This window comes from Lycium ferocissimum, chromosome 12, assembly GCF_029784015.1.
Source record: "Lycium ferocissimum isolate CSIRO_LF1 chromosome 12, AGI_CSIRO_Lferr_CH_V1, whole genome shotgun sequence".
Classification (NCBI taxonomy): Eukaryota; Viridiplantae; Streptophyta; class Magnoliopsida; order Solanales; family Solanaceae; genus Lycium; species Lycium ferocissimum.
In genome coordinates, this window is record NC_081353.1 from 39,938,931 (window position 1) to 39,960,895 (window position 21,965).

General features: G+C 34.0%; 3 protein-coding genes across 3 annotated transcripts; 1 reads left to right on the forward strand and 2 right to left on the reverse strand.

Moving 5' to 3' along the window:
• The first annotated feature begins 2,515 nt into the window (after nucleotides 1-2,515).
• On the forward strand, nucleotides 2,516-8,143 carry LOC132041145 (probable CoA ligase CCL5). Its single transcript, XM_059431962.1, has 6 exons — nucleotides 2,516-3,259; nucleotides 4,147-4,755; nucleotides 7,361-7,506; nucleotides 7,607-7,674; nucleotides 7,799-7,901; nucleotides 8,007-8,143. Exons 1-6 carry the CDS (start codon nucleotides 2,629-2,631, stop codon nucleotides 8,118-8,120), a joined length of 1,671 nt encoding a protein of 556 aa, XP_059287945.1. The 5' UTR covers nucleotides 2,516-2,628; the 3' UTR covers nucleotides 8,121-8,143.
• A 1,931-nt stretch (nucleotides 8,144-10,074) lies between these two features.
• LOC132040602 (uncharacterized) lies at nucleotides 10,075-14,313 on the reverse strand. Its single transcript, XM_059431257.1, has 2 exons — nucleotides 13,956-14,313; nucleotides 10,075-10,545 (listed from the first exon to the last, which is right to left on the reverse strand). The coding sequence occupies exons 1-2, from the start codon at nucleotides 14,066-14,068 to the stop codon at nucleotides 10,338-10,340; spliced, it is 321 nt and encodes a 106-aa protein (XP_059287240.1). The 5' UTR covers nucleotides 14,069-14,313; the 3' UTR covers nucleotides 10,075-10,337.
• Nucleotides 14,314-16,466: 2,153 nt separating this feature from the next.
• Nucleotides 16,467-21,433, reverse strand: LOC132039842 (alcohol dehydrogenase-like 7). Its single transcript, XM_059430375.1, has 10 exons — nucleotides 21,113-21,433; nucleotides 19,730-19,866; nucleotides 19,580-19,626; nucleotides 18,868-19,193; nucleotides 18,212-18,294; nucleotides 18,050-18,125; nucleotides 17,858-17,922; nucleotides 17,354-17,449; nucleotides 17,032-17,196; nucleotides 16,467-16,839 (listed from the first exon to the last, which is right to left on the reverse strand). Exons 1-10 carry the CDS (start codon nucleotides 21,168-21,170, stop codon nucleotides 16,705-16,707), a joined length of 1,188 nt encoding a protein of 395 aa, XP_059286358.1. The 5' UTR covers nucleotides 21,171-21,433; the 3' UTR covers nucleotides 16,467-16,704.
• Between the last annotated feature and the right edge of the window lie 532 nt (nucleotides 21,434-21,965).

Sequence of the window (21,965 nt, forward strand, 5' to 3'; positions counted from 1 at the left end):
TCATATTTGCTTTGTGATGTGGCATCCTTAATATGGTCAAGCTATGATCCGTATGTCTTTGATATGATTGGATTTGAAATGCTGTGTAACGGTTTGTTCCAAAAGGGCCTTATGTCTAAAAATGTCTGTAACTTTCATGGACAGAACCGGATTGCTTTGATAAGCTCGTAAACGATTCTTAATTGTTTTTTGATATTCATATTCTTAATGTAGTCGAATTATGGTCCTTATGTCTTTTATATGATTAAATTTCAAAAGTTGCATAAAAGTTTTGTTTTCAAAAGAGTTTTGTTCCTAAACGATTCCGAAACTACGAATGCCCATAACTTTCAAGAAAGGGCTCGGATCGCTTTGATATCTTCGCAAATGATTTCATGACGAGTAATGACCTTAATTTTCATAGGCGGGCCCGGATTGGGTTGACGCTCGTCCGTGGGTCCCGCGACTTTCTATGTTTGGTTCTAACGACCTATTTTTGAAAGAATTTAATATGACTATCTTTCCAACCCTCGAGTACGACTACTTATTTATCTGTTGGGTCTGGAATGAGGATTTTTGTGCATGTGACTTTGATACGTGACTATGGTTTCGGGTTCGGTTTGATATGTTCCCGAGTGATATTCGGAAGAAAACTTTGATTTGACTATTGGTTCGGTTTTGAAAACTTGATTCGTTTTGATTATTCCGTCGAGTCCGTAATAATGATTTTTACGCATACGGTTACTTGCGATTAAAATCCGCGCGTTCGTGCATTTGTTACCTTTTTTGTAGCCGAGTCCGGCCTGGTATGTTATCGTGCGCACTATGCTATATTCCGAAGTATGATGTGTTTTCCAGAATATGATGTGTCCGGTTCGCCGAGCCCCTTCCGGCCGGCATCCGGGTATATGTGATAGAGTGATATTGACCGCTGGGTATTTGGTCGCGGTATGTCCGATAATATTGACCGCCGGGTATTTGGCCGCGGTATGTCGGATAATATTGACCGTCGGGTATTTGACCGGTATGTCGGATAATATTTGACCGCTTTTGGTATTTGGCATTTGGATATACACTTACTTTACGTACTTATTATGACTCGTGATATGACATATGTATTCGGAATATGATCGGTTGAGTATCGGAGCGGTGGTGGGCAAACCCATGGTGGGGCAAACCCACATTGTTTAAAGCGAATCCCACATCGGTAATGTCAACTCGTATGATATGTTCTATTTTCCGTATGTGTGAGGTAAAATGTTTTTCAAAAGAAAGCTAAGCATTTGGCATTTTGATGGTTATATTTGTCTTCTGTACCGCTTATGTATGATTTGTACTTCAGATGCAAGCACTTTGGTTTTCGGGTTGTTATGCTTACTTTCGGTACCCCATATTTCGGTTATGACTTCGTTTTCGGTATTTCATGCTTTGCATACTCAGTACATATTTCGTACTAACCCCCTTTCTTCGGGGGCTGCGTTTCATGCCGCCTTGCAGTACCCTCGATGAGTAGTGATGTTGGCGGAAGATGTTCCGGTTTGGATTGGCGAGCTCCATTTCCTCCGAGTCTTTGCGTCGGAGTACTTTTGTATGGTATCCGAAGTTATGATAGAGATTTTGCGAGACGTTGTCGTGTGTATGATATGTCGGTTTGTAATCGGCTATGTAAGCGATGTACTATTATGCATTATGTTACGAACTTCATATGTTTACTGATTTAATACGATGCTAGTTTATTTGATTTGACAAAGATGAAAGGCATGTTTGTTTTTTTTAAAAAAAAAAATCATTATGTGCTTATGTCATGTTTTGCGGTAGATGATTATGAGTATGACGAGAGTCAGCGGGTTCGCTCGGCCCTAAGTAATGGTCGGGTGCCCATCATGCCCTATCGGAAATTAGGGTGTGACACCTATTTTGGCCTCCAGACTAACTATCTACCTAATATTGAAAGGATGAAATCGAGTGACTTCGCTGTATATGCATGTGTCAATCAAGTAAAATTTGTTCTGGTGAGATCAATCCAATAAAAGAAGAAAAAGAAGCTATTCGAGTCGGTCTTGAAATAATTTATTGTATTTTCTCCTAAACTCCTAGCTGAATTCATGTTTTTAAATAAAGCCAAAATTAACATAAATTGAAACACTAGGGACCAAATTGTTACCCAAGTCAAACATTCGTGGGAAGATTCGCAATTTATACTATCCTATGATTGATAAATAGTAATTTCTCTGTCCCAAAAAAATTGTCCTCCTTTCTTTTTTAATCTGTCCCAAAAAAATTATCATCTTTCTATATTTAGAAATAATTTAATTTTATGAGATGATTTGCAATCACATAATATCTAACCTTATTTTGGAGCACACATTTAAATTTTTTTTTTTAAAAAAATTTGTACTAAGTTAAAAGAGAACAATTTTTTGGGACGAGGAGTATTTCTTTTTTCCACGTGACTTTTGTCCGTCCACACACTTGCATAGTCATACTACACCTATCATTAAAGTAACAGTCAACTTTGGTGATCCACAAATATATTACAGTACTACCATATTATAGTTTCTCAGATCCCAATCTGTCAGCATACTCCATATTTTCTCAGCTCCTCTAGCTTATCATTAACAGTAATAATAAACTTCAATAATTCCAACAATGGCACAGTTTATCAATGAATCAACCATCGATCCAAAATCAGGTTACTCTCTAGCAAACTCAACATTCTACAGCAAACGTAAACCAATTCCTTTACCACCAAACCAATCCCTGGACGTAACAACTTTCATATCATCCCGTGCCCATAATGGCAAAATAGCGTTTATTGACGCTACAACAGGGAAACAACTCACTTTCTCTGACGTTTATAACGCCGTTGAATCTTTAGCCACGTGTCTCTCTGTCGACATGGGAATTCGTAAAGGCCATGTCATTCTTCTGTTATCTCCAAACTCTATTTATTTTCCTATTATATGTCTTGCTGTTATGTCACTTGGTGCTATAATTACTACAACTAATCCACTTAATACTAATCAAGAAATTGCTAAACAGATTAAAGATTCAAATCCTGTTCTTGCTTTTACGATCAGTCAGTTATTACCGAAATTAACTGGATCAGGTCTACCGGTTATTCTCATTAATGGTGAACAGGATATAGCCCACAAGGCTAGTTTTGGTAATTTGAAGATTGTGGGTGTTTTGGAAAATTTGATGAAGAGAAAGCCATGTGAAAGTAGATTGAAAGAACGAGTTACACAAGATGATACAGCTACTCTACTTTACTCTTCAGGTAAGGATTTTTCTATATTTACTTTTTCCTGGACCGGAAGTTTTGGACTTCTATAAATAGTTTTTTTTTTTTTTTTTTGTTTTGTTTAGTGTTTAGAGAGTTTTGTTTAGGGAAAAGAATTTCTGTCAATGGTTCTTAGTAGGTGTTTTGGCCATAAAAATTAAATATTTTTCACTTTATTTTGGAATTCTTGAAGTTTGAGCTGAAGATGGAGTTTTGTGCTTGGTTATAGTTTTTGTAAAGAATTTTTGGCTGTTTGAATGTATTGAAAGTTAAAAAAAGTGGGGGAAAAATGAAAACAGAGTTTTAAGTTATAGTTTTTGCAAAGTATATTTGGTTGTTTGAATGTATTGAAAGTGAAAAAGGTAAAAAAATGTGAAAACAGAGTTTCAAGTTGTGTTTGATTATAGTTTTTGCAAAGAATATTTGGTTGTTTGAAGGTCCAAAAAAAATGTGAAAATAGGATTGTAGGCGTTTTTCAAAGTCCAAATACAACTTGAAGTTGTATTTGGAATTTTATGGCCTATTTTCAAATAAAGTAAAAAAAAAATCCGGAAAAAATGAATAATTCTCATGGTCAAACGGGTCTTTAGTTGTTTTCCAAATTCTAAATACAAGTTTAAATTGGATTTTAAATTTTCATAGCCAAATATTGGTTTTTAAATAAAGTAAAAAAGAATCCCGGAAAAAAGTAAATAATTCTCATGGCCAAACCGGTCCTTATGCTTTCGTTTATGGAGTATTAGTTTCCTCATACGTAGACCAATTGGACCAACCATATTTTTATGCATATTTTAGTATACTTTTCTTTGTATCTGATTTATCATCGTCTAAGGTTTGCAATTGTTAGCTTCCGCATGATGTCTTGCTATTTCGATCCCAAACAGGTACTACTGGTGCGAGCAAAGGAGTGGTTTCATCTCATAGAAACTTGATCGCTATGGTTCAAACAATTGTGGGTCGGTTCAAACTAGACGAAGGAGAACAAACTTTTATTTGTACAGTACCTATGTTTCATATTTACGGGTTAGCAGCATTTGCAGCTGGTTTATTAGCATCAGGGTCAACAGTTGTAGTACTATCAAAATTCGAAATGGATGAAATGTTGTCATCTATTCATAAATACAAAGCAGCTTATTTACCCTTAGTGCCACCAATTCTAGTAGCATTAGTTAACAATGCTGATATGATAAGAAAGAAGTATGATTTGAGCAGTTTAAAGAATGTTCTTTCTGGTGGTGCACCATTGAGTAAGGAAGTAATTGAGGGGTTTTTGGAGAAATATCCAAATGTGGTGATTTTGCAAGGGTATGGGTTGACTGAGTCAACGGGAATAGGGGCATCTACGGACTCGTTAGAGGAAAGTAGGAGATATGGGACGGCGGGGATTTTGTCGCCAAGCATGGAAGCGAAAATTGTTGATCCGGAAAGTGGGAAGGCTTTTCCCGTGAATAAGACTGGTGAGCTTTGGTTAAGAGGGCCTACCATTATGAAAGGTATGGTTTTCTTTTAAATGTTATTTTTTGTACTTCTGCTTAGTTGTTAGCAATGATTCAATACTATACTATGGAAAAGTTTTGTTTGCCACCACTGTATTAAGTCAGCTTTGGTAATGTTTTAATGGAGTTAAAGTAGTTTGCACAAGGTGCAGCTAGTAGTCAAGGCATTATTTAAGAAAAACGGAAAGAGATGGAATTATTTGTCTAAGGCATTAGTAGTGTTTATTGATAGTTACCATTAGTTTTTAAGTTCATTATGTTAATTGAACCAAAGGTGCTTTACTTTAGCAAACTTAAGGGACTAAAGAGGCTCAGGGTTGTATTTGAAGGCCCAAAATAGACCTGCTCATATAGATAGGCGTAGTTTTGGCTAAAACTCAGGCTTTTCTGGTGAATAAGACCGGTGAGCTTTGGCTAAGAGGGCCTACCATTATGAAAGATATGTTTTTCTTTCAAATGCTTTGGTTTGTGCTTTTGTTTAGTTGTTAGCAATGATTCAATATTTTACTTTGGAAAAGTTGTGTTTGCCACCTCTGTATTAAGTCAGCTTTGCTGATTTTTAAATGGTGTTAAAAGTAGTTTTGGACAAGTTGGAACATGTAGCTAAGGGTATTATTTAAGAAAGAATGGAAACAGATGGTCAATTTTTTATAAATAGTGATGGTGTCCAGGCTAGCTTATATGTAACTCTGACTAATTTCATGCTGTACTTGCTAACTGTCACTAGCATAGTAATGTTTAAGACAACAAGTTCCGATCATGCTTCTGGTATGGTGCATCAATTTTTTTCTTTCTTTCTTAAAGTTCGTGTTCCCGCGTGCACCATATAAAGTAAAACTTATTGTGGTATTTTTATTTTTAAAAAATCAATTTGCATATAATTTAAGTTTATAAAAGTGCACCTGCACTCACTGCTAAAATATCTTCTCTGGCTGTTGAATAAGACCGAGTGAGCTTTTGTTTCAGTCCATACAATAAGAAAGTGCGATTATGAATATAAACTTAGCATTTTGGTTTGTCTGCTCCACTATCTACTCTCAGTGATTAATGGTCCCATATACTAGATGGGGACTGAAGAAATATTCAGCACTTTCTCCATTTCTTGTTTTTGGACATCAACTTTAGTGTCACTTTATGAAATCCTGCCCAGAATAAGTGCTGAACATAGCCTAAAGGATATAATGATTTTCACATGTTATTAAATTGTTTGTCTTTTTTAGTATTTGGAAATTAGTTAGATATTTTGCCTGTGTATTAGAGATTTTAGAAATCACAACTGAAAAGAAAAGTACAAATTGCATGTTTTGCATCTCAGCATGCAATATATTAATTTGTTATATTGACTTCAGTCTGAATATAAGATATAATAACTGTAGCTCGATATAGGTTTTTAAATTGCATTCTCATGCTTGGGGTGCGTCCCTTCCTCGGATCTTGCGCGAACGCGAGATGGTTCATGCATCAGGCTGCTATTTTTCTTTATCCTGCATGTTTCTATTCCTCAACAGAGATGCTTCTATTATTTGCTTGAGAAAATGATGGTTCAAGAATGTTGGATTATTATCGATATCGATAATTCCCTTGTAATGAGTGGTTATTTCTGTGATGTTCAAAAGACTGATGGAATTTCCTTTACTTATCACTACCTTAAGTAGGATTTTAGGTGCTGTATTGTAATTACTCTTTCTGTGATTTTGATGGAACAGATATTCCATATTGAACAATTCATATTATCAGCTATTAACCAAGTTGAACCTTATGTTAGGAGCAGCATGTTTAGCTATCTTAGATGTTAATATGTATTTGTATACATGTAATAAGATCAACAGTATTAGCCATATAGGATGGTAAAGGAACTTGTAAAGTCTTAAGACTAAAAATTGTTCTTATAAACAAACCAATTAATATTCATCAAGGTTATTGATCTTGTAATCTTCTCTTGGAAAAAAAAGAAGATTGTTGATCTTATAGTAAAAGAGTAGCTTATAATAGGATCAACAGTATTAGCCATATAGGATGGTAAAGGAACTTGTAAAGTCTCTAAGACTAAAAATTGTTCTTTCTAGTTGTAAACAAACCAATTAATATTCATCAAGGTTATTGATCTTGTAATCTTCTCTTGGAAAAAAAAAGAAGATTGTTAACCTTATAGTAAAAGAGTAGCTTATACAATTCTCTCATGTACTTTTCAAGTTTTATTATGTAATAACTAGAGACTTTTGCTCTGGATAGCAGAATCCGGCGTCTGAATTGCTAGGTAGCTCAAATATCTATCCCTCATATCCTTGTGGCTAAACCTTTAAATCTGAATCTTCTAAGAGCCTTGGATAATGTCCTTGTTGCGGTAATCTGAAAACCTCCATGAACAATGGTCATTTTTTATGGTTTTTCCGCTTCTCACAGTTGCTCTTTCCACACCTCCGGATCTCTGGTGCCAAATTGTCACCCTTTCCTTAGTTCCTCGATAATTCACAAGTTCTTGAAAGTGATATCCGTTGACCTCCTTCAATAATCCTTATTGGAAGAAAACCTATCGTTATAGGTTGAAGTTTATCTATTGCTTGAATATCCGTTAACTTATTCAGTTTTTGCTGCAAAACAGGTTATTTCAGTAATGAAGAAGCTACTGCTTCCACTCTAGACTCTGAAGGATGGTTGAGAACTGGAGATATCTGCTATATAGATGAAGATGGTTTCATCTTTGTGGTTGATAGATTAAAGGAGCTGATCAAATATAAGGGCTATCAGGTAAATGGAAACTGAATTTCTCATTCTTCCAAAATGTAGTTGGCATTTTTCTTAATGATTACAACTTACAACTCTAACAACATGTCATACGATCTTCTAGGTTCCTCCAGCAGAATTAGAGGCTTTGTTGCTCACTCATCCAGAAATTTCTGATGCTGCTGTTATACCGTGAGTATTACTTCCAATCACGCTCTCTCTGATGCTTGACTGTTCCAGTGGCTTTCTTAATTACTCAGATTGAATAAAGATATTTATCTCTGATAGTCGTTTCATAAATCCCGTTTTGTTAAAGGTTTCCGGATAAGGAGGTTGGCCAGTTTCCTATGGCATATGTAGTACGAAAATCTGGAAGTAGTATGTCAGAGAGTGCAGTCAGGGATTTTATTGCCAAACAGGTAATTTAGAATGTCATTTGCTAGGCAATCTATATGATACTGCTTTTGATTTCTGGTATTAAGATCTATAGTGATGGCCAAATTTATCGTGTTTTCTTTGTGTAGGTGGCTCCATACAAGAGAATTCGGAGAGTTGCATTTGTTGCTTCCATACCCAAGAATCCTTCTGGTAAAATACTTAGGAAGGATCTAATAAAGCTAGCAACATCTAAACTCTGAGAACAAAAATTAGGATTTTCCCTTGTAACTTTCAACTGCTTGCATAGTTCGAGTTTTAGTTACTGTTGTTATGATGTTGTGTTAATAATGAGAGTGTATGCTGAAACTCAATTCTTGTTGATTATAAATAAATTGAAGAGTTGTATCCTCTCGATGAATCTCAGAACTTTTGTTACCATGGTGCGATTTATTAAATGTAAAGGAGTATGAAGATAATAAACGTTCACATTCTTTGGTAAAGATAAAGAGGAAACAATGTAGTTCTGGCAAAGTTAAACAAAATGAAACTGTTCTTAAGAGTACCAAATTGCAGGTGGAAAACATTTTTCTTCAACGTTAAAAGAAATGGCGTCTATCTTCATCTCCATTTTTGTCATTCTACAACTTCAACTACATCTTTGCACAACAGTTTCTGCATTTCTCAGGATTGTAACACAAAAATCACTAACTTTGTTTTGTAATTGGAAAGTCACTCAACTTTCATTTTTGTAACATAAAAGTCACTTAACTTTGTTTTATAACTGGAAAGTCACTCAACTTTCATCTCTGTAACACAAAAGTCATTCAACTCATTTTAGTCAACTTTTGCTAACGTAACATTTTTTTTAAAAGTTAAATCCTTATTTAATATAGACCCACCCATTTTTACCATTTAGTGGTCCGCCTCACTAAACTTTTCCATACCAAATGAAAAATGAAAGAGGAAATTTTACTAGTAACTTTTTGCTTGTTAAGCAAAGCTTGTATATATATATATACTAAAAAGTAATATTTTAATTAAGGAAATATAATTTATGTTGATAATAATGAAACTTCAAATAAGTATATTTTCAATATATAAAAGCAAAACTTTATTTCACAATATCTTTAACTTTCATTTTGATGCAATTATTTACTTTAAATTAATTGAGTCCATAATTGAAATATATGAGTTTCGAATCCTAATTTTTTAAGTTATTTATTCTAAATTAATAATTTGTACATATTTAATGAACTTTTAAGACAAATACCATAAATTTGAATCAAAGTTTATCGAATCCGATCAAATCGGTAGCCGATACTCTATCGATAATCAAACTCATTTTGTGTTTAAAAGATTAATTTTAGTTTACCAAACAAGAGATTTTAAAGATAACCCAATCTTAATTGATAATATTGTCTTTATTTTAACATTATATGACATCATTTAATAATTTTTAAAACTATCTGAAAATCATTTTTGTACAATTTGGTAGACACCTCATCAGCTCATTAAAGTATAAATATAAAGTAAAAGAAATGTTTACATGTAAAATCTATAATAAGCAACAAATGAAAACGAAGAAAACAAAGAGCAACAAGAGTTTATATTCTATAAGAAATGATTTTTTAAAAAATGCCAAGATCGGTAAAAATTGACTAAAATGAATTAAATGACTATTCTTCTCTTAACTGGTGTTTTGGGATTGAAAGATGAAAAAATTGAGTGACTTTCTAGTTATGCTAAAATCAAAGTTAAGTGACTATTCGATGAAAATTGAGTAAATAAGGCAAAATGTCTGACAGCTTTTAAAAAGTAGACCATAAGAACAAAAAACAAATTTGATTTTAAAAAATAAAGTTAGGACCTAAAAGTAATTAATTGAAAAGTTTAATATTTTTTTGGGAAAGTTTTGTGCTTCTCTATTTTGTTTTCCCTTATATATAATAGTAATATATATATAATAACCTTGGTGTCTGCGCTGGCTTACTAACACCTTGACTAATTTCACGGGTACCTACTACCTCTCACTAACACAATACCAAGTAACGTTATCCACCAAGGCGGCTTGAACAGATGAGAAAAATCACCTAATGTACTGTTAAGCAAAGTTTTCGGGTCATTATTGTTCCGGATTTAGAAGAAATTAGTGCTGTCTGCAAGCATCTAATGCAGATTAGTGACGAGCAAAATAGAGTGAATATATAAAAGTAATGAAAACAAGGTACATGAAATTTCATAACATGAAGGATAAACCAACAAGAAGCAACATCACCAGCATGAAAGCCTGCAGTATGGGAGCGGACAAAATAACTCTAATGTGAAATTATCCAAAACATTTAATCAGCCAGCCTCTAATTCCATTACGTGTTAAAGGAACACAAAAGGGACACCAAAATAGCAGTAAGACATTTCTCTTAATTTACAAGAAAAGGAGTTTGTTCCTCGTTGTAAAAGAATTCTCGCATCCTACACCTCTACATGGATAATGGGAGAAGCATCCTTCGTTTCTTTTTCCTCGCTGACCTTACTTTCTTTGCTATTTTCATGCATAAAAGCAATAGCAAGGTCACACATAATAAAATAAAAGCAAGTTTTAGATGCCTGAAGTACAGTGATACGGCAGAAAAAACCAGGAATGCTAAAATAACCAGTTCCCATATCACGAAGATGACGACATCCACCCTGCATCAACAAAGAGAAAAGAAATGAGAGAAGGCACAGGAGAAAAGCATATTCTAAGTTACAGCCGGAAGTGGTAATGATGCATAGACAATGACAATCCTCCACAAACAAGAATTTTAAAAAGGTTTTATTGAAGAGACCTACACAGCTCTAGGACTAAGCAGTAAGGATCAATTCACTAAAGTCTTCATCTGGTCCATTATTAAAGGTCACGTCTTAACATATTCACTCTGCTTTGATATTTAAATTTGCTAATTTCTTGTTATTACCAAAAATTACTCATGTATGACTTTCAAAACTATTGACCAAAAGGAAGAATTGGCACATCGATGTCAATGTGCCATAGCTCACATCAAATCCCAATATGCATTGAACATACCAGAATTTTCTTTACTAGTAGATAATTCTTTGTAATAAGTAAAAAGAGGTATCAAAGCAGAGATTTTGAAGTTCCTTTTTGCTGCAGCAGTCTATAGTGTATGGATTGAAAGAAACTGCAGAAGATTCAAAGGTATAGAGCAACAGAAAACAAGCAGGTTGAAGGAGATTAAATCCAGCTACATGTCAGGTTCAATCACCAGAAGAAATGGCAGCATCTGCTGCAAAGTCTTAATAGTTCCTTGTTTAAGAATAGGATATAATGTATAGTTCTGTCTTTCATGCTCTTAGAACAGTAGAGGTGTTTATTTGAGGTCTAGTTTCTATAGTCCAAAAGGAACTAGCGGCTGTATATACTCCCACATTTGGTTAAATCAAATTTTCCCGAAAAAAAGAAAGAGGTAAGTTATCAACAATAAAAAAGTATAAAGAGGCAGAGTAGCCTCAAAATGTCAGGAGCCGCTTTTTCTAATCGACAATAACATGGCATTTTAAAACTTAGATATAATTGCTAGTATTAATGATTGAAAAGCCTCAACAAGAGTGGGATGACCCCTACCAGTAACTAATATTGATCAGTAGATATTCTATCATTCAAAGTGGAGAAACTCCCCTATACCTTGATCTACTTTAGTCAATTCAGCCAGTGGAAATTTTGAGAAAACACTTGCAAGGTGGAAGAAGCAATGTTTAGAAACAGGGGCGAGTTTAACCGGATAATACATGCATTACCTTTCCTTTTTCATATAGACATCTCATAATAGAAAGCACCAACGAAATGAACATTGTATAACCAGTATTCCAGCTTATGTTCCATACAGATTCAATAGCCAATGAATAATTACTTGTCCTTATTCCATTTTGCAGCTTTAATAGCCAAAATAGTTGAGCAAATCTAAAAGAACTTCTTACGAGGATGAAAGAGGAAGCTTGTCCAACAGATTTAAAGGCTTTTGATACTGTTATATTTCACCACAGGTGATCTATCTTCCTAGGTGTGCAGAAATTCTATAAATTAAGGTGGGGGATCATGTCAAAAGGTTTGTTGGGTGGAAGAGAGTACTAACAGAAGTGGGCCAAACCTAGACCGATAAAATAAATTTTACACATTTAGCACCAACATTCCTACTCACCACATATTGTTTTCCATATTGATTTTTTAATAGATAACAAATGAACTCTTTCTTCATTCGTTACTACAACTTCAATAGAACAGAAGAGGGAATGGGGAATGGTCAAAAATGGGTGGAAAACAATATCTTATTAATTGAAGGACTGTGACAAGTCCAGCAAAAGGTATGAACGCTTGCAGGGTATGTAAGCATGCGAACATGGCTATAACTGGAAGATACCATTGAGATATCCTCCTAGGTTGAGCATTATGGGGAAAATATAATTAGAAAGACAGAAGTAGGAGAAGTTGAACATCTGTATAGCGGTCACTCCTTAAAGTATTATGGATACACAGGAGCTTTCTGATAAATATCGGATGCTGAGTGAGATTGGGTGGAGTTTGTAGAGAATCATATTTTGTGGATTCTTTATCGTTTGGTACATCCATACAGCCGTTTTTTTTTTTTTTTTTTTTTTTTTGGGGGCCATGTTTATGAATGAAAACACTTTTACTTGATCAAAAAAAAAAAAAAAAAAGATACCTACAATAATGAGGGATTTAAATGAGAGGGTTTTCATGATTTTTAGATTTAGGAGACAAGTGAAGGAATGTAAGCTTGTTTGTGCCAAGAAGCTGTTGCCTTGACAAAGCTACAACAAGGAGAATGATAAATATTCATTGAGGACTGAGCATCAAATAAACGACACATTCAATCTCAAATTCTTGTTATTCTTGAAACAAGGATAAAATCAAGCGACTCCGTGGAACAAGAGGAACCCGATGAACATGATTCAAAGAAGGGTTGGAACTGGTCAATTGCATTTAAGAGCAGTCTAGTAACCTCCTTTGTGTATAAACAACCCATTGTTATCATTGTCGACTACAAAACTAGTTCATCTTCTGTTCTTTTTCTTCTTCTTTTAGAACCATTCTCCATCAATTCCTTAGGCCCCAGAATAGTGAAGACTTCAAATTCTTCTTGAACTCCTAGTTTTTCGTGTAACACATACATTGCATAAGCCAAGGACGCTCCGCCTTCTCTATAGAAGCAGTCAACTGAGTTCTGAACGAATTAGCTCCTTGGTAATGGCTTAATCTATAGATAGAAAGCCCTATGATGGGAAACTACCACGTTAGGTTTGGAGAGAGATGGGACCGGTTATATAATAGGGGAAGCAGATGCAAGCTTTTTCTTTCAATAGCCGGCCAAATGACTACAGGATCATCGGTCTACTCTACCTCAATTCACCATTTCGAACCTTATACAGAAGGTTTTTCCGTACCAGCTCCTTCTACCTATACCGCAGTTGAAGCACCTAAAGGAGAATTTGGTGTCTTTCTAGTAATTGCCTAATCTCTAGAGACTGATTTGTGAAACTAAATTGTCAATCAATCAAGTCACTTTTGTGGCAAACAATTACTTGGATTCTATCACAATATTCCCCTATTCAAAAGACCCAATCTTTAACCATCCAAACAACATTGATGAGCCAAAATCATCAACTAATCACAAAAATTCAAACTTCCATACAATAATCCCTAGTTTAATTACACCCGCAAGGGTGACTCAGTTGGTTGAGCATGGGGCTTTCATAATGGAGGTCTCAGGTTCGAAACCCCCTGCCTACGACAGCAGGGGATTTGCCTAGTGCGGGTTACCTCTCCTGTGTGGTTTGCGAGCTATTGCACAGGAGCTGGGTTTACCCTGTGCGCACCCAAAGGGTAGCGGCTGCGTGTTCCATTGTCATCACAAAAAAAAAAAAATCCCTAGTTTAATTACAAAAATTAACCTCCAAACCCTAAAATTTACCAAAATCAAATCCAATTCTCACAAGTATCTCCATCCATAACCATCTCATAGAATATGCAGATGCGAAATTAATTCCAAAAAAAAAAAAAAAATTGAAATGAATTATACCTTGTGGATGTTAAATTAGATGTAGATGAGAAAAAAGACACAGATGCCCAATCATGCTTGGATTTAATCTGATACTCTCTTAACTGCTCTGCTAATTTCGATCTCGTAATCATCCTTCGCTTCTCTCTAAATCGATTAAATGTTGATTTTTTGTGTGTGTTTTTCAGTAGCTTATATATGCTTGGATCGATGAAATGGGGGAAAAAAAAAACCCTAATTTTTGTATGTTTTTCTTAAGACCCGAACGTGCCGGCGGCGACACGACGGCCGGCGATCGGAAAGGAATAATGAAATGTGTTTAAAAATGAAAGAGAGGGGAAGGTTAGTAGGCTAGTATTAGCAAATGTTCGTTTTGGGCTATTTCCGATTTCCCTGTTTTAATTTTTCATAATATTACTACAATATTTTGACTTTTTTTCGGGGTCAAAAACACACCTCAATTATCATTTTTTTTTTAGTTTTATATCTAAACCATTAGAAGGTTGAAAAAATTACCTAAACTATCACTATCTAATTTACAAAACACACCTCAAATTATTCTTGAATGGCATGTGATATACACTCTCCATTTTATATAAAATGTTGCGTGTGTTATCCACGTGGATAAATAATGTCATGATAAGCACCTACGTGGAAATTTAAAAAAAAACAGACTATTTGTTTTAAAAAAAAAAAACTGAAAAATAATATTTGTAAAAAAATATCAAATATTATAGAAAATAAAAAAATTAGTTTAAAAAATGGAAAAGTTAGTTAAAAAAAAAAAATTGATCATTTAGTTTTCACATTTTACAAAAAAAAAAAAAAAAAAAAAAAAAAAAACAACAACAACAACAACTTTTCCATTTTTTAAATCATTTTTTTTCTGATTTTCTAAATTTTTTGATATTTTTTTTAAAAATCTAGATTTTTTTTTAAAATGCTGATTTTTTAAAAAAATAATGCAGTTTTTTTTTTTTAAAAAAATACCTTTTTTATTTTATTTTATAAAAAACTATTATTTTTTAATTTCCATGTAGGTGCCAAATAACTTATGCCATGTCGGAGAAAAGATGCTTTTGGAGAGTGAGTTCACATTTTAATTCGAGTGTGTTTTTAAAAAAAAAATAACTTTTTCTAGTTTAGGTTTTGAAAAGTGATAGTTGGGGTACTTTTTGAGAAAATTTTCTTTATTTCTAATAGCTTGTTTGGCCAACACTTTTAAAAAGTACTTATTTTCTCATTAAGTACTTATTTTTAAAATGAGTGTTTGACGAAACTTTTAGGTCAAACACTAATTCTTTTGAAAAGTATTTTTCAAATTAATTGGCCTAAAGCACAAACTTTTGAAAAAATCTTTTGAGCCAAAAATACATAGAAGCTTTTTAAAAACTTGGTCAAACAACAACACTCGAAAGTACTTTAAAATAAACAACTTTTAGCCAAAAGTTTTTAGAATTAAGTTGTTTTTAGAGCCAAACGAATTTATAAGTTTTTATTAGCAAATGTTCGTTTTCACTTTATTTGAAAATTAACATTTGGCTATGAAAATATTTGAAAAATACCAAAAAACTTGTTTTCACTTTTAATACATTCAAACAACCGAATATTCTTTGCAAAAACTATAACCAAACACAATTCCATCTTCAACTCCAACTTCAACTCTAAAATACCAAATAAAGTGAAAAATATTTGGTTTTCATGGCCTAATGCCTACTTAATGATCTAAAACAAATATTACTAAGTATCACTTTTTTAGCAGTTTCATGCCCAAATTATAAGATAATTCTTTTTTTTATATCTGGTTATTATCATCTATATATTAAAATTCACGAAAAAAGGTTAGATTTGCCCTTGTACTCTCAGAAATAAGTTATATTTGAGTTCATTATGTTTTTTCAACATATTTATCCTCGTCATCCAATTCTAGAGTCATATCTTGTAAAATCATATTTACCCCTACTCCGTTAAATCTCCATGTCTCAACCTTAATTTTTGTACGTGACACCTATGTGCCGTGACTCAGAGTGGTGGCTTGGACCCACCTTGGGGTGCCAGCCTTGACAACGAGTTCGTCGGTTCTCAAGCGGGGGTGACTATTATGTGTCAATTATCCGTCATCAATTAAGAAAGAATTGGTAATTGATTTATAGGCTAAATGAGCTTTTCCGCCTCTCAGACTAATTTTTTGGGTTGGGCTCTCCTGTTTGTGCTATAACAACCAATCTTTTAACTTTATATAAACAAGCTAATAAAAGTCTTTCGTTTCTGGTGGTCAGTTTCTCATTAGTGTTAAATTGTATCATATCTAGATTAATATGATTTAATGCAAATATTGAGCAATGATATATTTGTTGGTCAATTTCTGGTGAGCGTCGGGATTTGTGACACAGCAATCGAATTTTATGGCGATCCGCTAGATAGTTAAGATTTAGTGGCCAATTTAAAGGCGATTTTTACCGCAAGTCTGTTTTTGTTTTTGTATTTTTTTTTTTTTTTTGGAATGAGGTTAAAATTAAAAGGGAAAGGATGAAATATGCCACTAAGCTTTAGGAAATAGCCCAAATATGTGATTCGTCAATAGTTGGGATGAAATATGTCCCTATAGTTACAAAAATAGGTCCAAATATGCCCTTATTCATCAATGCATAAGCTTTTCAACACGTAGCCTTTTTTAACAAGAGAAAAGGTTCAAATTTGCCCTTGAACTTTGCGAAATGGTCCAACAAGAACATGCAAGTGTAACAACAGAACTATGAAATAGTTTTGGTTATTGTGATAGGTTCCAGCACTTATCCATCCAAATAACGCATCGTAAGCTCTTTCCTTGAACAAGTAAATCAAAGGCCTTGTTGATATCTTGAAAACTCACTTCATGTGTTACAAACTTGTCCAGTTGCAATTCCTACAGCCACACAAAAGCAAGGCCTAATGTTAGCAAAAGGTACTAGGAAGATGCAAAAGATCCTATCAGGTTTCAATAATAAACGACAAATATGCACAAGAATCTCGACCTTTTTTTATAGAATGAGGTTTCTTTTGGCCTGTGAAAGAAATAGCACACGAGTATAAGACGGACCAAATTGCTTAATCATACCTTGTCGAGGTAACGTTTGACAAGAAGAGGAACGTCAGATTTGGGTTTGAGACCCCCAAACAGTGATCCCATGAGAGTTTTCCCATAATGAAGAACGTCGAAAGACTTAAATGTCAGCTCTGCTCCCGGATTATCAACTCCTAAAACAATTGCCTTTCCCCAACCCTGATTTAACAGTCAAAGGCCATTAGGTATGGATTTATTTTAGGGAAAAGCAAAGAAGAAAAAAGAAAAGAGCAAAAAAGTAGGAACAAATATATATAAATATATGTATGAAGTTGACGATTATCTGGTTATGAATGGAAAAGCTATGTGGGGAAACCTTTCGACAGCAAGCATATGCTTCCAGCACGAGTGCTCCCAGACCAACACACTCAAAGCAGTAATCAGCACCTCCGTTTGTCATCTCAATTATCACCTGCTCAAAAAAAAAGGGGAAAAAGTGTGATATTCATCAGCATGAGAGAATCTATTACATGCATTTGTCATCGCATTTATTACCAGCACAAGAAACCAGCGAAATGTAACAACTTTGGCATGGGATAAGGATCCATGCCATACACTCAGCAAGATAAACAAATGATTCATGCTACTTGACCGATTGAAAATTGTCAAGATTTTTATTTGAAATATCATATTTTTCATGAAGAGTAATAGGTGACAGCTTCCTGACTTGTCTAATCGCTCATTTAATCAAATGATAACGATAATCTTCTTTTTATATTTCTATAGACTAAGAACAATGAAGAAGATAAATCAGCAGTCAGCTTTATAAAGTAATAAAATTTGGAGCATCGAGTATCAATCTGAGCAATAAAAACCCCACCTGGCTAATAGGTTTATCCCCATAGCTATTCGAATTGACAAAATCAGTCACTCCAAATTGCTTCCCTGAGTCAAATGAGAAAGGATAATATTATGCCATCTTTTCCTTGGATTAATTGCTGATGTTTGTGGCAGCAAACAAACAGAAAAAGAAAAGAATTGGAAAGATTGAAGAAGAGGAAGTATAGTTTACCTATTTTGAACTTGTCAGAGTTTATATCTATGCCAATAATTCTTTTAGCGCCACATATCCTTGCTCCCTCTGCAACCTATAAGACCTACTATAAGCATATAAACTCACCAACACCAACTCGACTACCAATATAAGCAAGAAGAAGCAGAAAGAGGAACATACTGCTAATCCAATCCCGCCCAAACCAAATATTACTACAGTTGATCCTGGTTCCACGTTCGCGGTCTTCAGGGCAGCACCTACTCCTGGAGCTCATCATACGTAGTATCAGACAAGACATTATTCAAAATCGTAAAGACAAATTAGATAAATGTGTACTTTTCGTCCTTACGCATTCTGCAACGCACATGTTGATTCACTAATCAGCTAAAACTAATCATTTGGTTATCATAGACCTTCCTACAAAAATCTAATTCATATGAGATCTTATAATAGCTGAAGTTCTTGCAAAAACTTTATCATGTGTCTCAGACAACTGATATTAGGTTTTGTGAGGCTCCTTTTTGTCTCACTTTTGGGTCCACTTTTTTGTGAGACAAAAAGGAGCCTCACACAACATTAGTCAGTTAACTAATATCATTTTTGTGAGTCACAGAATAAAAAAATTCATGCACTAACTACAGTCTACAGCATAACTGAATTGTCGACTAGACTTTTCTAGGAACTATAGGTCCCTTATTAGATATCTGATGGAAAAAATTAGAGAAAACAATTTCAAATGATGATTTAAGTGCATATTGAGAAGATGAAACTGAAATAATCAGAAATTTAAGAAATGATTATGCAGGAAAAAGGAATATTAGACTAGGGAAACTAACCTGTTGATACTCCACAACTAAAGAGGCATGCCCTGTTAGGTGGAACACAGGGGTCAATCTTCGTAACATTAGCAATGTCTACAACAGTGTACTCGGCGAAACTTGATACAGACATAAAATGGTATAAAGTCTCTCCATCAACGGTAGTGAATCTACTTGTGTCATCTCTAAGCATCCATGGAGATACCTTAAATTGGAATTTTGAACAATTGTTGCTCTTCTTGGATGTGCAATCTAGACATTCGGTACAATCGGGCAAAAATATCGGGACAATTGAATCTCCTTCTTTTAAATCCTGGACATCTTCTCCAACACTCTCCACAACCCTTCATTCAACAACACGTGATAAAGAAAGTGTGTTTTCATGCACGGGTACACAAATTACAGGTACAAGGAAAAAAGCAATTCATATATTAAGACTCAATTGATGGTAAAGGATAAGCAATTGATCTCCTTTACATATGACACTAAAAGTACCAAAGAAATGTACCAAGATGCGCTTTGAATCTTATGGCCTAAAACATGTCATGTAGAACGTTTAATGAAAAAGCTATCAACTATAGAAAGAGGTCTTACTTTTTAACATGCTAAAAATGAAAGTAAAGCGCTTGCATTGAAGCGAAGGGAGTAACATTTACTACTACTGATCCAATTTCCTATAAAACCCTTACAACAGATAAAAGAATTTGACAGGGAAATATAGTGAAAGTACCCGAAAGCTTCGTGGCCCAATATTCTTGGAAAGCATCCAGGAAATTCCTAAAGGAAAACCAAGATTCAGATGATTCAAAATTTAGTTAAATAGCACTTTCTACCGTAAAAAGATCAAATTTGAGACTTTAATTAGCATTAAATTGCATACTTTCAACTTCCAGAAGGTAACATCGCTGTGACAGAGAGAAGTACATATGATTTTTACACGAACTTCATGAGCTTTAGGTGGAGCCACAATTATTTCTTCTATCACCAGAGGTTCTCCTGCTTTTCGTGCTACTGCAGCTGTAATGTCACTCAAAATTAAGTGATTTTTTTCACTAAATAAAACAAAAAGTGACAAAATTCCTCCTACCCCTTTTCAAGATTCCTCAAAAGATTCTATCTTTGTTTGCAAAGAATAATCAATCCCAAATCCAGATAAAGAACAAAGAACTTTTCCATAGGCTGACAGCCAACTAATACTACTGAAATTTACTCATATTCCTTAGGTTCACAATTACCTCTAGATTCTTTGTATACTTTACATTGGAGCCAATGGCCAATGTTAGGAGAAATTACACTGTATATACAAGGTCAAAATTATCTTTTATGTATATATAGTATATATTGAATCCCTCGACTTTTTCGTACATTTACCACTTCATTTTTTGAATCCCCTTAGTAAAAATTCTAACTCCGCCACTGTTCCTACGCCTTTTCAAGATTCCTCAAAAGAATCAACTTTTGTCTGCAAAACATAATATATCCGAAATCCAGATAAAACATAAAACCTTTCCATAGGCTGACAGCCAGCTAAAATTACTGAAATTTACTCTTTTTCCTTAGGTTTGTGATTACGTCTGACTCTTTTTATACTTTACATCGGAAGCAATGCCCTAATTATAGGAAATTACTCTATATATACAAGGTCAAAATTATTTTTCCTTTCCTTTTTACTTGTCCCTTGTACTAAAAATAGATTTTCCTTTTCATTTGTCCATTTTAGCAAATCAAGAGAGATTTATTATTTTCTTCCAATATTACCCTTATCATTAAATAACTACTACTACAGTCTACATAAAGTACTATTAGTCAAACTTAGATATCCAAAGCATAATTAATAAGGTTAATTTAGTTAAAAAAAAAAAAAAAAAGGCCCCTAATAAATATTTTCTTAAAGGGAGTGTCAAGTCCGGGGAGTACTATGTGTGTGTGTATATATATATATTTTTGTGAAACTAGTAATATTGGCATGTAATATGTGTATATATCAAATCTCTTGGACTTCTTTCTTGGGTTTACTTCTTTATATTTTTTTTAATCTCGTTAGTGAAAATCTGCCACTGCTCCTACCCCTTTTCAAGATTACTCAAAAGAAACAATCTTTGCTTGCAAAGCATAGTGAAACCCAAATTCAGATAAAGAAAAAAGAACAGTTCCATATAAGCTGACAACTAACTAAAATTACTCAAATTATAATACAAGATTCTTCAAAGATTTAATTTTGCAAAGATGGGACAAAACTAATAAGGGTGAATATGAAGAGTACCTCTACAATGAATTGGCTTTCCAGCAGTTTTGCTCAACTCAGCTTGTGTGGCAGCCATGTAAAATGTTGAAAAACTCACAGTGCAAATCACCGTTTAGTATGTGTGGTGTTTGTGCTTTCAATTTTCAGTCTTGGTCAGTTTTATATTGTCACAAGTAAAGTTGTGGAGTCCGGAACTAACGCTCCCCTACCGTGTTCTTACATCCCACAGCTTCGGTAGATGCTTAGAAGGGAGTTACATCTGAGTTAAACTTGGACATTAAAGTCTTCTTTCCTTTCTTGAAAGTAAAGTAAGACCGCATATGCGTGGTAAAGAGAATAATCTTACCAAACTTGGAGATAGAAGTCTTCAATTGGAACGCTATCCATTTTTTATTACTCTCAAATGACCCAAAAATTAAGCAAGTGAACAAAAATATCCAAAAAAAAAAAAAAAGAAGAAGTTACATTCGTACCTTTTGCATAGGAATTTCATGCATAACAGGGGTTAATTATTTACTATTTACAATACTATGCTCGCTTTTGACCGCTTTATATAATACAGTTATATTGCGTAATATTTTAACCGCAAAATATGACACACTTATATAACGGAACTTTTGTATAACTCTTTTGGTTAAGAACTTTTATATAACTGATTTGGTTAAAAAAACTCACATTTTAAAAATGCCTAATTCAAGATGCTTCAAAAGAAAAAAGAAAAAAACATCATTCATTACAATAACAAAATACTTAAGATTCATAATTCAAGACAATTCAAATACATCAAAAAGAATTAAAATACATTCAAAAAATCATGAGGTTCTTCAACCACGAGGCTCTTCCAATACGAGAGGTTCTCCACTACGAGGGG

Excerpts from the sequence above, each read along its gene's own strand:
- LOC132041145 (XM_059431962.1), top strand. The coding sequence starts at position 2,629 with ATGGCACAGTTTATCAATGAATCAACCATCGATCCAAAATCAGGTTAC. Across the intron at positions 7,507-7,606 it reads TCAAATATAAGGGCTATCAG|GTTCCTCCAGCAGAATTAGA; the intron begins GTAAATGGAAAC and ends ACGATCTTCTAG. Across the intron at positions 7,675-7,798 it reads TCTGATGCTGCTGTTATACC|GTTTCCGGATAAGGAGGTTG; the intron begins GTGAGTATTACT and ends GTTTTGTTAAAG.
- LOC132040602 (XM_059431257.1), bottom strand. The coding sequence starts at position 14,068 with ATGATTACGAGATCGAAATTAGCAGAGCAGTTAAGAGAGTATCAGATT. Across the intron at positions 10,546-13,955 it reads TCTAATTTAACATCCACAAG|GGTGGATGTCGTCATCTTCG; the intron begins GTATAATTCATT and ends TTGTTGATGCAG.
- LOC132039842 (XM_059430375.1), bottom strand. The coding sequence starts at position 21,170 with ATGGCTGCCACACAAGCTGAGTTGAGCAAAACTGCTGGAAAGCCAATT. Across the intron at positions 19,194-19,579 it reads TTGGGCCACGAAGCTTTCGG|GGTTGTGGAGAGTGTTGGAG; the intron begins GTACTTTCACTA and ends TGTTGAATGAAG. Across the intron at positions 16,840-17,031 it reads TCAAACGTTACCTCGACAAG|GAATTGCAACTGGACAAGTT; the intron begins GTATGATTAAGC and ends GTGTGGCTGTAG.